Consider the following 15702-nt stretch of genomic DNA (forward strand, 5'->3'; position numbering starts at 1 on the left):
GTCTCCATGTTGGTTTCTACAGAACAAGGTGCCCCACCCTACTGGGTATGAACCCACTGTCACCAGATCAGTTGATAACACTATGTAATAGAACTCAGATAAGACTTGAGAAAAAACTATTTTATAAAAACCAACAGCATCGCTCGCCTACAGGTTTGATGGTGTTGAGATTGGTGTGGATGGAGCAGAGAACTTGATTAGCAAGGGCATCAATGGTCATGGAGAGGGGAGTGTGAGAAAGGCCCAAGGTCTCTTCAGCAAAGAGACCTTGTTCGTTTCTCCACCCCCACTGATTATCTTCTCTCCCACCTCCATCGTCCTTTTCAGCTTGGACTAACCCCTTTGGCCCTTTACCACCTACTAACCTTTTCATTTATGAAACCCGACGTGACATCTACCATCTTCGAGCGTCAAGAGTGTTTTTTTGTCAAATGCCCCAAAAGAGAACATTTGCATCTAATTTGCATTGATGTCTTAACTCCCTTCACCCATTCCCCACCCTGAAATTCAGTTATGCCGTAAGACACAGGAGTAGAATTAGGTCTTGCGGCACATCGAGTGTGCTCCGACATTCAATCATGGCTGGTCTATTTTTCCCTCTCAACCCCATTCTCCTGCCTTTGCCCCATGACCAATGATGCCCTTGCTAATCAAGTTCTCTGCTCCCTTCACAGCAATCTCAATACCATCAAACCTGTAGACAAGACCAATGCTGCTGGGGTCTGGCAGACTGGCCAACCTTGCAGAGACCAGATGGTTGCTCTCAAACATCCCTCCCCCGGTGTGGGGGGGGGGGGATGCTGAGAATGAAGAGGGACCATTAGGACTATATTAAACACTTTGTAGGCGTCTACAATTCACTGAAACAGACATAGAAAATAGGTGCAGTGGGCCATTCGGTCCTTCGAACCAGCACTTCCATTCAATACGATCATGGCTGATCAACCAAAATCAGTACTCCTTTCCAGTTTTCTCCCCATATTCTTTGATTCCATTAGCCCCAAAGGCTATATTTAACTCTTTCTTGTTAACATCAAGTGAATTGGCCTCCACTGCCTTCTATGGCAGAGAATTCCACAGATTCACAACTCTCTGGGTGAAAATGTTTTTCCTCATCTCAGTCCTAAATGACCTACCGCTTATTCTTCAACTGTGACCCCTGGTTCTAGGCTCCCCTAACATCGGGAACCAGGAGACATCCTTGCAAAATGTTGGAAGCACAGCAGCAATGGACGAAAACAGGTTAGACACGCTGCTTACATTTCCTCATTAGTTGGAGGCAACGCAAATGCAGAAATATTGGGTCATAACCTCCTTCCTGGTGACTTTTGGGGAGCAGGGAAAGGGTTTAATTAGGAACATCTCAACATTCAATCTTTGAAGCAGGATGCTTCGAATTGCTTCAAAGAGGAAAAAAACGTAACATTGTTCAAATGGTCTAATCCAAAGTAACATTTGTACAAAAATTGAGGCAGTAAAACATTGGACAGATAGTTTTTCGGGTCGGGACCCTCAAGTATGAACAAGGGTCCCAACCCCATCTATTCCCTCCATAGATTCTGCATGACCCAACGAGTACTCAAGATTCCAGCATCTACAGTTCCTTGCTGTTCAATCATTGATGCAAATAAACTTTTTTCCTTATCTGTAGCCATTTATTTCTCTGCATTCAGGCAGCTTGGCTAAAGTAGGTACATCTTTGCACAGTATACAATTAAACCACTTATTACAGCCACATGCAAAACAAGTATCAAACCACACCAACTCCCACCCCATGATCTACACAATTTGCATTGCTCTCAATTTCAAAGGCAGTAATGACCAATGTACAAAAAATGTTTTTACAAGCTTTTGGATTACAAAGATCATTTAGGCAGTATAAAAATAATCGACAGTTTAACATGGTGTATTGTAATCATACTTCGAGGCATGGTTTGTGGTAACTGGTTGAGTACTGGACTTAATGTACATTATGGGTAGAATAAGTTGGTCTGTTGATGAACAACTAAATGTGCTTAAATGTCCAAATTGGAAGATGACCCCAAAGGGTCAAATCCGAGTGCTGCAAAGAACTGAAAAGCAGTGGAAGGTCAACAATTAACTCGACTGTTAGATTGTACGCAATGGCTAAATTTAAACCGCTACTGCTGATAAATACCAGGCCTCTGTGTCGGGTCAAGCAACTACTCCACCGCAACATACAGGCCGGCTAGTTTAGTTTAGAGATACAGCGCGGAAACAGGCCCTTTGGCCCACCGAGTCCGCGCCGACCAGCGATCCCCGCACATTAGTCCTGGCAGCAGCACGGGTTTTACAGGATCTCTCAGGATGAGATGGGTTCCTATATAAAGGGTGCAGCAATCAGTGTTCCACATCCTTTATCATTTAGTAGGGAAATGTTTTTAAAAAACACATTGCCTGAAAGACTTGTTGTCAGAAACCGTAACAGAATGGCTCTGGAGACAGGCAGTCCAACCAGACCATTCTCCTGGTGTTGAAAACATATTGAATTAAGCCAAATCTCTCAGTTTCTTTCCACTACAAGTCAATCTTCTATTTATCACTGATTTTTCTTCACCATGGTATACGAAAAAATGTAAAATATCAAAAAGTATGAAAATGATGGAAATTTAGCAAATATGATTTTGAATCGTCCAAGAACAAAATCCTATAATAGTTCCATGGCACTAAAACAGCAAAGTTTAACCAAAAACTTGCCGTGTGCCTGTTTAGAACAACCTGTGTTAATTAAAGCCAGGAATTGGGTATACAAAACCTCAGCTTCCATTAACCTCATTCACCCGATTAAACCAAAATAAAAATGTAAAAGAATTGCCAAGTATCAAATGTGGCCTCGATAGAAATTATTCTATTACACTTTTTGACTCTTATTTTTTTTTTTTTTTTAAATTGGATATTTCTGCACCAGGTGTTTGGAAGTTTAAGAGTATCAACATATTTTCACGTTTAAGTTTGGAATGTCAGGATTAAACTAAATTTTAAGTGCTGTTAAAAATGACAATTAAAGAGCAATTTTAAAACAATTTGGCAGATCAGTAAAGTCATCTTGCGCGCGGAACACAAATTAAAGACAAGTCACTTGGAAAAATATACAATGGGTCAGTGCGATGGCCACAAATCGACCAGGAGCTCCAAGTGAAGATCAGCCTGATTACTTCAACCTAGTCACAAATAAAACGCTGTTACGCACAATTAAGGAATATGGATTTGCAAATTCGCAGTGATGATGAAATCGTTTAAAAATTTAGAAAGTTTCCAGGCCCACATTTGTTGCAGCGGCTTCAATGAGCAGATTTACATGATCAAAGATCACAATGGGTGCAAAAGACCACTTTGTTCCCCCATTTTTTCCATCATTATTCATGTAATTAGCCCACAAGTCTGCAACAGCACCATTAACCAATTATCTGGCGACAGGAATAAAAGGACCAAGTCACAGGAGCATGCTGGCTATAAAACAGACAACTGGAAACCCATTATGGCAACCGATCCTTCAAGCAAGTTTAGTTTCCATTAATTGCCAGTTTTATGCCAACATGCTGTTAAGATAACCGACTTTCATACCGCACACAGGACTCATTTGTAATACTGTGGTCCCTGCCCACGTCACTAACTCCGTGTGCAGAAGGTGTAATGCGACACCACTGAAGAAACTTGGTGGCACATCCCAATTAACAGCAGTCCCCAGGGCTGACCAATGTCAGGCGTAACGTATAATACTGACTAGCCTGCAAGTTCAAAACGAAGAAACATCGTCTATCATAAGACGGTCTTCACAACTTCTTAAGACGGCTGTACATGTCCCTCTTGCTTCGTTCCCCAGCCCACGTCCTGCTCTTTAAGCGGAATTTCCGAAGGTCATCTCTGAAGTCTTCATGATTCATTGGACGATAACCCTGAGGCTCGCAATATAACTAAAATACAAAGATAAATATTGGTGTTTAGGTTTATTATTGTCACGTGTACCAAGGATACAGTGGAAAGCTTTGTTTTGCATGCTTTCCAAACAGATCAGATTACTATACACATCTACAATCAAGTCAAACTCACGTACAATAGATAGAGCAAAGGGGAATATAGAGTGCAGAACACAGTTCATAAGAGCATAAGTGAAAGGAGTAGAATTAAGCCATCAAGTCTACACCATTCAATCATGGCTGATCTATCTCCAGCCTCCTCCCCATAACCTCCGACACTCGTTCTCAGCTTTTTAGCGCAACAGTTCCTTGGACAAAGCACAATGTCCATAAAGAGGGGCAAATCGGACAGTACCTCCAGCTTACGGAAAGACCATCAGAAGCCTGATAACAGAAGGGAAGCAGCTGTTCCTGGATTTGGTGGTGAACGCTTTCAAGCTTCTGTACCTTCTTCCAAATTGGAGCAAGGAGGAGGTACAACAACAGGTAATGGAGTTTAATGAAGATAACTGAGAGGTGGTTCATTCAGAGATGTGAAAGCAGGGCAGAATGTCCGGGCACTGGAGATGTAGAATAGAGGGATCTAGGAGTGCATGAAAATAGTTCCCCGATAGTGGCATCACAGATAGATAAGGTGGTCAAGACGGCTTTCAGTACATTGGCCCTCATCAGTTAGGGTATTCAGTATAGACGCTGGGATGTGATGTTACAGTGTACAAGACATTGGTGAGGCCGTATTTGGAGTTGGGTTGAGTTTTGGTCACCCTGCTAGAGGAATGATGTCATTAAGATGGAAAGAGTGCAGAGAACATTTACAGAGGTTGCCAGGACTTGAGGGCCTGAGCTATAGGGAGAGGTTAGGCAGCCTAGAGCTTTAATCCTTGGAGCACAGGAGGATAAGGGGTGATCTTATAGTGATGTACAAAATCACGAGGGCAGATGTAAAAGAGTCTTTTACCCAGAGTAGGGGAATCATGAAGCAGACATTGGTTTAGGGTGAGGAGGTGGGTTTGTGAAAGATTTAACAGGAACCCGAGGGGCAACTTTGAGAGAGCGGCGAGTATATAGAACAAGCTGCCAGAGGAGATAGTTTAGGCAAATAACCAGACTTAAAAGGGCATTTGGACATGAATATGCATAGGAAAGGTTTGGACGGATACGAGTCAAACGGGACAAGCTTGGATAAAGCCAAGCTGACTATCGATCACCCATTCACGCAAGTTTTGTTATCCCTCCACATGACCACAAGGCACAATTTAACAAAGATTAATTAACCTACAAACTCAGACTCTGTTGGGATGTGGGAGAAAATCCAAGTACCTACATGGTCACACGGAGAACGCGCAAACTCCAGACAGCACCCATGGTCAGGATTGAACCCGGATCTCTGGCGCTATGAGGGAGTAGCTCTACCACCTGCGCCATTGTGCTGCTGATTATCAAGGATTATTTTCCATAGATGCATACCAACAAAAAACATCTATCTTAAATGCAAAACACTGCTAGTTGCCTCAGCTTTTGGAAGGCAGCTCTGATAACCCTCCATACTTGAGACCACGGGCACAGATGTCGGAGTTTCGATCATCCCGACGAGCGGGCTTGAACAGCGGACAGTTGGCAAGACCCCAACCACGGTGAACAAAAAGGAAGATGACGGAACTTTATTGCCTTCCAAGGTAGACAAAAATGTGGAGAAACTCGGCGGGTGAGGCAGCATCTATGGAGCGAAGGAAATAGGCAACGTTTCGGGTCGAGACCTTCTTCAGTCTGAAAGAGGGTCTCGACCCAAAACGTTGCCCATTTCCTTTGCTCCATAGATGCTGCCTCACTCGCTGAGTTTCTCCAGCATTTTTGTCTACCTTTGATTTTCCAGCATCTACAGTTCCTTCTTAAACACTTTATTGCCTTCCATCACAGCGAGGAATGTTGATTCCACTGTGGTGGATATTTACATTCAATTTTGGTTTATGTGTGTATTGTGTTCTTTTCACTTAGTATGGCTGTATGGTAACTCAAATTTCACTGCACCTTAGTTTGTTAAGTGACAATAAACCCAAACGTGAATTTGCTCGGAAGAAAGGGTCTCTGAAGTTCATTTCTCTTGAAGCAATGCTCTTTATTTTTATGAAACAAACAGAAATCATGATACTTACTTTAAATCTTGGAAAGAATTCCTTGTAGCCCCCTTTCAGGATGTAGAGCTCCGGGTAGTGCAGTTTTGGGTAGTCAGTACCATTTATCTCACGGTCTTTTTCGCGTAGAAAACGACACCTATAAAAGCAGACTTGGTTAATATTACATCCTAATTGGTTTCATCTTCCCCTCAATATAGATGGAAATTGACTGATTGAAACAGGCTCTTCAGCCCCACTCCGACCACCAACCACCTGTTCCCACTGGGTTCTTCATAAGTTCAGAAGTGATAGGAGCAGAATTAGGCCATTTGAACGATCGTCTACTTTGCCATTCAATCATGGCTGATCTATCTTTCCCTCTTCTCTCCATAACCCTTGATACCCGTACTAACCAAGAATCTATCTTTGCTTTAAAAATATCCGTTGACTAGGCCTCCACAGCTTTCTGCAGCAAACAATTCCAGATTCACCTTCCTCTGACTATTGAAATTCCTCATCATCTCCCTCAAGGAATTTCCTTTAATTCTGAGGCTATGACCCCATGTCCTGGGCTCTCCCTCTAGTGGAAACATCCTCTCCACATCCACTTTACCCAGGACTTTCACTTTTCGCTAAGTTTCAGTGAGGTTCCCCCTCATCCTTCTATACTCCAGTGTGTAGAGGCCCAGTGCCATTAAATGCTCATCCTGTTAACCCACTCATTCCTGGGATAATTCTCATAAAGCTCCCCTGGGACCCTCTCTCGTGCCAGCACATCCATCCTCAGATATGGGGCCCCAAATGTTCCATGTTATTCCACTTTCTCATTCACTCCCTGCACATGTGCAGCAATTTACAGAGTTCAATTACACACCTGTAGGACGTGGGAGGAAACCGGTCACAGGGAGAACGTGCAAAGTCCAGACAGGACCCGAGGTCAGGATCGACCCTAGGTCCCGGGCTGCCTCTTACAACTTTAAGGGCTCAAAGGAAAACCACAAATGGCGAAAAATAAATCCATAATTACATAAAGGTTTTTGGAAATGTATGCTGTTTGTCTAACTTTTAACATCCAAAGTTAGGATACATCTTAGACAATTTATTTCGCTAACACAGCAAGTTCCTCAGGTAAAGCCATCACTTACATTCTTGGGCCCCGCTCGGACGAGAACTCGCAGTGGAAAATAACAATCACTCTTTTCGCCTCATCTACAGGAACAATGGGTTTCTTCAGAAGTTCCTCTATTTCATTCTCCATGTGTAAATTAAGGGCACCCTTAAGAAAGGTCAAGAACATTTTTTTCTAAGTTTCAACCGCCAAGGGATTTTTCAATTTTAGAGATACAGGCACCTTCAACCCACCGACCAGCGATCCCCCGCACACAATCCGAAACACACTAGGGATCTTTTTACATTATACCAAGCCAATTAATCTACAAAGATACACGTCTTTGGTGTGGGAAGATCAGAGAAAACCCATGCAGGTCACGGGGAGAATGTACAAACTCCTTACGGACAGCACCCATAGTCAGGATCGAACCCAGGTCTCTAGCGCTGGAAGGCAGGAGCTCTGCCCCTGTACCACCATTTTCCGCCGCAGCACGCAGGCATCCTGTATTCCTCAACCCCAAATGTTCAAGATGCGGCAGGATACCGTGTAGAACTTCTGCAGTACTTTGAAGGGCGGCACGGTGGTGCAGCGGCAGAGTTGCTGCCTTAGAGCTAGAGACCCAGGTTTGATCTCAACTATAGGTGCTGCCTGCACAGAGTTGTATGTTCTCCCCGTGACCGCATGGGTTTTCCCCGGGATCTTCAGTTTCCTCCCAGACTCCAAAGACGAACGGGTTTGTTGGATAATTGGCTTGGTAAAATTGTACATTGTCACTCGGGTGTGTGTAGGATAATGTTAGTGTTGGGGAATCGCTGGCCAGCGCAGACTAGGTGGGTCAGAGGGTCTGTTTCCATGCTGCATCTCCAAACAATAACATAACTATTCCCAACACCCAATTATCTATGATATTTACAATGTCAGTAATGGAGCAATATTTGCAAGAAAACCACACACAATAGTTCCATGCCTAGGGTATGCAAAGCAAAGAATGGTCACCCTGATAGAGGAAAAATGTGGCCTGGGCTCGGTTAACCTGGAGGTCGGCAGGCTAGGACTTTATTCCTTGGAGTGCAGAAGGTTGTGGTGTGATCTTAGTCATATAAAATCATGAGGGGAATGCAGTCTTTTTCCTAGGGTAGGGGTATTAAAAACTAGAAGGCATAGGCTTAAGGTGAGAGGGGAAAGAAGTAATAGGAACCCGAGGAGCAATGTTTTCCAGAGTGGTCCGTATATAGAAAGAGCTGCCAGGAGATAGTTGAGGCAGGTGCTGCAACAATTAAAAGCCATTTAAACAGGTACATTGGCAGGAAATTTAGAAGGATATGGACCAAACACAGGCAAATGGGATTAGCTTAGACAGAGCATCTTCATAAGTTCATATGTCGGCTCATCAAGTCTACTCCGCCATTCAATCATGGCTGATCTATCCTTCCCTCTTAACCCAAATCTACTGCCTTTTCCCCATAACCTTCGACACCCTTACTAATCAATCTCCACCTAAATCATCCATCAACTTGCCCTCCACAGCCTTTCTATTTTTCTATGTTTCTGTTTCTAGAGATGTCTGGTTCAGAGCAGAAATCAAGGCAGATTTGAAGCCAAGAATCAGATGGGTAGTTAGAACCAGTCCTTTGTTCAGTGGGGAAGAGGATAGGAATTCCATTAGGATATCAGTTTGCAGGCATCTGTTGTAAATGGCACTGCAAGATAATGCCTGTTAGACAGAAACATATGCAGTCATGAATCATTGCTATGTCCGGAGGTTGAAGCTTGCTGCAATATCTATGCTTGTTTAGAGATAGTGCGGAAACAGGCCCTTCAGCCCACTGAATCCGCACCGACCAGCGACACCCGCACACTAGCACTATCCTACACTATTCTATGGGAGAATTTACAGAAGCAAATTAACCTATAAGCCCAAGTGTTTTTGGAGTGGGGGGGGGGGGGGGGGGGGGGGGGGGGGTAATGGGAGCACCCGGAGAAAACCCACGCAGGCCACAGGGAGAACGTACAAACAGCACCCGTAGTCAGGATTAACTCCTTGTCTCTGGCGTTGCAAGGCAACAGCTCCACCGCTGCACCACCGTACCATCCCTTTTTACACAGAGAGTGGTGAATCTCTGGAATTCTCCGCCACAGAATGCAGTTGAGGCCAGTTCATTGGCTATATTTAAGAGGGAGTTAGATGTGGCCCTTGTGGCTAAAGGGATCAGGGGGTATGGAGAGAAGGCAGGTACAGGATACTGAGTTGGATGATCAGCCATGATCATATTGAATGGCGGTGCAGGCTCGAAGTGCCGAATGGCCTGCTCCTGCACCTATTTTCTATGTTTCTATGATAGTTAAACTTACCTTAATGTGGCCCCCATCATATTCATAAGGGTATCGGCAGTCACAGAGCAAGAAACGCTCCACAAATCCATCGTGTTTTCCAGTTACCAACTCAATCACCTGAAGGGCAGCAAGAACAAGATTACAGGACTTTGGTAGGCCACATTTGGAGTACTGTTTGATTTTGCATGGTTACAATCAAGTCGATTACAGTGTATTGATACAGGGAATGTTTAATGCACGATAGTTTAATGTGGAGAAATGTGAGGTTATCGACCTTGGTAGCAAAAACAGGAAGGCAGATTACTATCTAAATGGTGTCAAGTTGGGAAAAGGGGAAGTACAATGGGATCTGGCGGTCCTTGTACATCAGTCTATGAAAGTAAGCATGCAGGTACAGCAGGCAGTGAAGAAAGCGAATGGCATGTTGGCCTTTATAACAAGAGGAGTTGAGTATAGGAGCAAAGAGGTCCTTCTGCAGTTGTATAGGGCCCTAGTGGGACCACACCTGGAGTATTGTGTGCAGTTTTGGACCCATAATTTGAGGAAAGGCATTCTTGCTATTGATGGAGTGCAGCGTAGGTTTACACGGTTAATTCCCGGGATGGCGGGACCGTCATATGCTGTGAGAATGGAGCGGCTGGGCTTGTGTACTCTGGAGTTTAGAAGGATGAGAGGAGATCTTGTTGAAATATATACCATTATGGGTTTGGACACGCTAGAGGCAGGAAACAAGTTCCCGATGTTTGGGGAGTCCAGAACCAGGGGCCACAGTTTAAGAATATGGGGTAAGCCATTTAGAACGGAGACGAGGAAACACTTTTTCTCAGAGATTGTGAGTCTGTGGAATTCTCTGCCTCAGACGGCGGTGGAGGCCGCTTCTCTGGATACTTTCAAGAGTTAGATAGAGCTCTTAAAGATAGCGGAGTCAGGGGATATAGGGAGAAGGCAGGAACGGGGTGCTGATTGATGGTGATCAGCCATGATCACATTGAATGGCAGTGCTGGCTCGAAGGGCCAAATGGTCTACTCCTGCATCTATTGTCTATTGATAAAGTCCAATAAAGTGAGATTAAAGATAGCCCAAGGGTCTCCAATGTGGTAGATGAGAGGTCAGGACCTCTCGTTAGTGGTAGAATGGTTCTGTAGACCAATATCAGCTGGGAAGAAACTATCCCCGATGGTGGAGGTGAAGCATTTGACAAGCTTGCAGAGATCGAACAGAACTTTGCCTGGATTAGGAATTTTTAGCTACAGCGAGAGGGTGGATCGTCTTGGATCGTTCTCTCTGGAACGCCGTAGGTTGAGGGCCGAGTATACATATTTATGGGAGACATAAATATGATAGACCGTCAAAACCTTTTCATAGGATGGAAATATCAAAGATGAGAGGGCAAAGATCTAAGGTGAGAGGAGTAGTTTAAAAGCAGATGAAAAGCAGTAATTTTTTTTCTAAACAAGGTGGTGACTGCCTGGAATACATGTGGTGGAGGCAGATATGATAGCGGTCTTTGAGTACTTTGGACAACACATGGATATACAAGGAATGGAGGGATATGGCTTGGGTGCAGGCAGATAAGAGTTGGGCTTGGTATCACATTCAGCATAGACATAGTGGACTGAAGGGCCTGTTCCCGTTTTACTGCTTTATGTTCCACGTTTACATTGCCTTCATCGCTCACCATCAGCATTCACCACTGAAGCAATGAATTCAAATATTTAAAAAGCACACCAAATTCAGCATAATGCAAGCCAACACTCTGGCCTTTGATCAAATCAACATTGCTGTCTTTACTCGAACAGTCACACCATAGGCTGCCTAGGTTCTGAGACATTGATGGAACAAGAGCTAGGAGCTCTTGGAAAAAGGTCTTCTTAAAAGGAGACATATGGATGTTCTGAAGCACACTTCATCACAGCATATACCAGTTCCAAATATTTTAATAGAAGGCTCCCAGTGAAAGTGTTGCATTCCTTTTATCTTTAAACTTGAAATAAAACATTGTTTAATCTCAGGAACGCATATTCCTAAACCAGCAGCAAATGGTAGTTACAATGAAAGAGAAAACTCCTTAGAGTTAAAAGGGGCTTACCATTTCTGGCATTATATATTGCAATTCTTGGTGCCGTCCTTCAACTGTGGGCAATATGTATGGCTAGAAAGACAAAAAGCCACAAATAGAGTAAAGGGATACATTATATTAACAGATCTGTACAATGCACAATTACAGCCATTGCGGGTACACATTGGGCCCCCAAATAACTGTCGCCTGTCCATCTATCCGAATCCAAAATAGCATAATCCATCACATCCAAGTTCAGATATACCCCAAAAAAAAGCATTAATCAGATGGCACAGTGGCTTCTGCCTTACAGAGCCTGAGGTCCAGGTTCGATCCCAATAACTGGTGCTGTCTGGGTGGAGCATGTACCTTCTCCCAGTGAAGGCATGGGTTTTCACCGGGTGCTCTGGTTTCCTCCCACAATCTAGACGTACTGGTTTGGAGGTTAAATGGCTTTTGTAAAATTGTAAATCGGCACTAGTGTGTAAGATAATGCTAGTGTACGGGGGGGGATCATTGGTTGGTGCACGTCGTATCTCTAAAGTCTAGAATGTTTTTTTGTTTAAATAGTATGTTTGCGGAAACTTTCTCAAAATCTATAGGAAACGAGCATCATAGGCAAGACACTTGTCCAACTTCAAGATGCTGCCTTCAGAGATTTCAGTTGTGAAGGTGCTCTCAGTAACTTGTGTAGCAAGGTCCAGGATTCTGACCCATTCGTGAACAGCAATAGATTTCCAATACAGAATGGCGTGAGATTTGTCAGGTAACTGGGCGCAGTGGTATCCAGCTACAGAGTTTAAGAATTATAGCTGAATATTTATTTAATACCACTTGTACTCAAGAACCAACGATTTCCGTTATGTGGTTACTTGAAACTGGCGTGGCCAATTTACACAATCCGACAAAAGCTGAACGAACACATGCCACAACTAGACTGGTCTTTGAAATTAGAACAATTGGTGATTCTAGACAGCAAACCAAAATTAAAATCCAGATACAACATTCTGAACATGCCTGTGATTACTCCAACTAAACTCAAAAATACAAACTGCCTGGGTTGCTCTAGGGACATGGATTTGTTTTGCACTATTTTGAGTTTATTTTTTATTGTATTTTTGTTCATTATAGTATGCACTGAATACTATATTTACAAAACGAATGTGCTGCTGCAAGAAATAATTCCATAGTTTTGTTTCAGTGCCATACGACAATAACACACAACTCTGGATGAGGTCAAAATATGCAGCCATCACCTGACAGGCTTTGTCCTGTCCCACTTTTCTTCTAGCTTTCTCCCCGCCCCCAGCCCACAATCAGTAGGAAAGGTGCTGACTCTAAACACTCTGTGCATTCTCCAGAGATACTGCCAGACCCACCAAGTTATTATAGCACCTTGTGCATTTCATCCATTCAAAATGATCCTGGTACATTTTAATCAAAGGACCCAAGGGTCTCGTAGAGTCGGGAACCCGTCCAGGAGACGTGATGGCCAGATGGAGGAGGCCCTGCAGCGGCATGGGGCTCACCTGGTTCAGGAGCCGCTCCAGCACAGAGAGCGTGTGGACTTGGGACTTTTTGTAAATGGCATCAAAATATGGCAACTCATGCATGTGTGTTTGATGCAAAAATTGCACTGTGCAGAACACACGTGACAATAAAACACCTTTGAACCATTGATCACTTTAGTCGGCAGATCAACTAGTGTACTTGGCCAAACTACTCAAGGACGTCTACCAATCCGTAACTAATGCAATATCACAGCACATTTATGTAGCACCATTGAAGCGTGAGGAAATACTTCCTTCGTTCACGTTCTTTCACCAGTCAGTAATGTACACTGTATGCCACTGCCTCATTCACAGCAGGCTTAAGCAAATTTGAGCAACAGCAATAGTCCTGATACAAGATTCAAGAGTTTATTGTCATGTGTCCCTGATAGGACAATGAAATTCTTGCTTTGCTTCAGCACAACAGAACATAGTAGGCATGACTACAGAAGAGATCAGTGTCCATATACCATTATATAAATATATACATACATGAATAAATAAACTGATAAAGTGCAAAAAAACAAAACAGATAATGGGCTATTAAAGTTCAGAGTTTTGTCCGAGCCAGGTTCAATGTTTCGTGTTTCAATCCAAAATGTTGAGCATTTGTCTCCCTCCTTCACATATGCTGCTTGAAGTACTGAGCAGATTTTGCAATGGTAAATTTGGTGGTTTGCAATGCATGAGAAAACATACCATTTAGGGCAGTCCAAAATGCCAAGTGCTGCACAACAAGCTCACTGACATTTAACGTAGCAACAGCAAATCTAATCATGCATACACATTGGTTCAATGCAACAGAATGACTTGTTAACCACAGATGACTAACTTTAAAAGGGGGACCTAGCCACATATAGATAAGACTAATTAGTGAAGTCGTACTCTGGTGAACAAAACTATAAGGGAAAGATTCAGAACTATTGATGTTTCCAGGAACTGAATTCATCTATATGTCACCAAAGGAACTTTGCGGGTGAAACAAATTAGGATGGTAAATGTTGACCTTTATTACAAGAGGAGTTGTGTGCTGAAGATGTCTTGCTGCAATTGTATTGGCCTTGGTGAGACCACACCTAGAGTGTGGACTACAGTTCTAGCTTCCTTGCTCAAAAGTATGTATTTGCCATACCAGAAGCAAAGCACTAAGATTCAGGCTGGCTCCTGGGATGGAGGAGCATTCTAGTAAAGCAGGAACGGTATTCTCAACAGCTTGGAAGAACGAGGGAGCTCTTTAGATTTTAGAGATACAGTGCAGAAACAGGACCTTCAGCAACCAAGCTGGCAGAGCTGCCAAGTTTTGTCAGAGTATTTCAGTATACTAGGACCTGAAAATCAGTATTTTGCTGACAATTCCAAAGACTCATTGTTTTTTTTTTGCAGTGCCATTTTGCCGAAAAAAATGTTTGTTTTTTTTAAACGTGCAGTCATACCCATGTAACAGTACAAGAATGCATAACTTTGCTAATAGTTGACATGTCTTCTATGCACCTTACTTGACAGTGCATTCATTGCCATCTCTTTGTATACTGCTGTTTGAATGGCTACTTCCTGCTTTTAGCACAAGATGACCATGTAGAAGCCATTTTGGAAGCCTCCCACTCTCTCCCCCCCTTTCCCTCTCACCCTCCCTCTCCTTCCTTTTTTTCTCATTCCCTTCCTCCCTCCTTCTGGCTCTCTCCCTGCCCTCTCCATCCCCTCCCTCGCCACCCCTTTCTCTTTCCCCCTTGAGCCCACACCGTTCTGTAAAATCAAGGCCAATCCCAATGTAATTGCAATCCCACTGGTAACATTTCACCACTTGACTTATCCAGAATTCTACCACTTCCTGAAAAATAATCAAAGGCTCAACCACCACTGAGAAAGAGAATTCCAAAGACTCATTGTTATACGAGAATTTTCATGAACAGTCTGTGACCCATAGCGCAATGTTTAAAGCCCATAGCACTCCAGCTGGTAGCGCTATTTTTAGAACCCATAGCGCTGCAGCCGACAGCTCTTCGATTAAATTCCCACACGTTAAACTGACAGCGCTCTGTTTAAACCTGGTGCAGGACAGAGTGATTTAGATTATCTAGTGATTATCTACAGAGTGATTTAGGCCATTTGGAAAAATGGGCTGAAAGATGGCAGATGGAGTTTAATGCTGATAAATGTGAGGTGCTACACCTTGGCAGGACAAATCAAAATAGGACGTACATGGTAAATGGTAGGGAATTGAAGAATACAGTTGAACAGAGGGATCTGGGTATAACCGTGCATAGTTCCTTGAAGGTGGAATCTCATATCGATAGGGTGGTAAAGAAAGCTTTTGGTATGCTAGCCTTTATAAATCAGACCATTGAGTATAGAAGCTGGGATGTAATGTTAAAATTGCACAAGGCATTGGTGAGACCAAATCTGGAGTATGGTGTACAATTTTGGTCGCCCAATTATAGGAAGGATGTCAACAAAAATAGAGAGAGTACAGAGGAGATTTACTAGAATGTTGCCTGGGTTTCAACAACTAAGTTACAGAGAAAGGTTGAATAAGTTAGGGCTTTATTCTCTGGAGCGCAGAAGGTTAAGGGGGGACTTGATAGAGGTCTTTAAAAT

The 15702-nt window shown here is 43.3% G+C and overlaps 1 protein-coding gene across 2 annotated transcripts in view; it reads right to left on the bottom strand.

The window, feature by feature from the left end:
* Nucleotides 1–1633: 1633 nt before the first annotated feature.
* Nucleotides 1634–15702, bottom strand: part of cdc25b (cell division cycle 25B) — a 36552-nt gene continuing 22483 nt past the window's right edge. For both annotated transcript variants that reach the window (XM_055643705.1, XM_055643627.1), the window contains exons 12-16: nt 11588–11650; nt 9516–9614; nt 7198–7328; nt 6092–6209; nt 1634–3935 (exon numbers count right to left, since the gene is read on the bottom strand). In XM_055643705.1, coding sequence (XP_055499680.1) covers nt 3795–3935; nt 6092–6209; nt 7198–7328; nt 9516–9614; nt 11588–11650 — 552 coding nt within the window. In that variant the 3' untranslated portion in view covers nt 1634–3794. The remainder of the gene's footprint in view (nt 3936–6091; nt 6210–7197; nt 7329–9515; nt 9615–11587; nt 11651–15702) is intronic.

Source organism: Leucoraja erinacea, chromosome 1 (assembly GCF_028641065.1).
Source record: "Leucoraja erinacea ecotype New England chromosome 1, Leri_hhj_1, whole genome shotgun sequence".
Lineage (NCBI taxonomy): Eukaryota > Metazoa > Chordata > Chondrichthyes > Rajiformes > Rajidae > Leucoraja > Leucoraja erinaceus.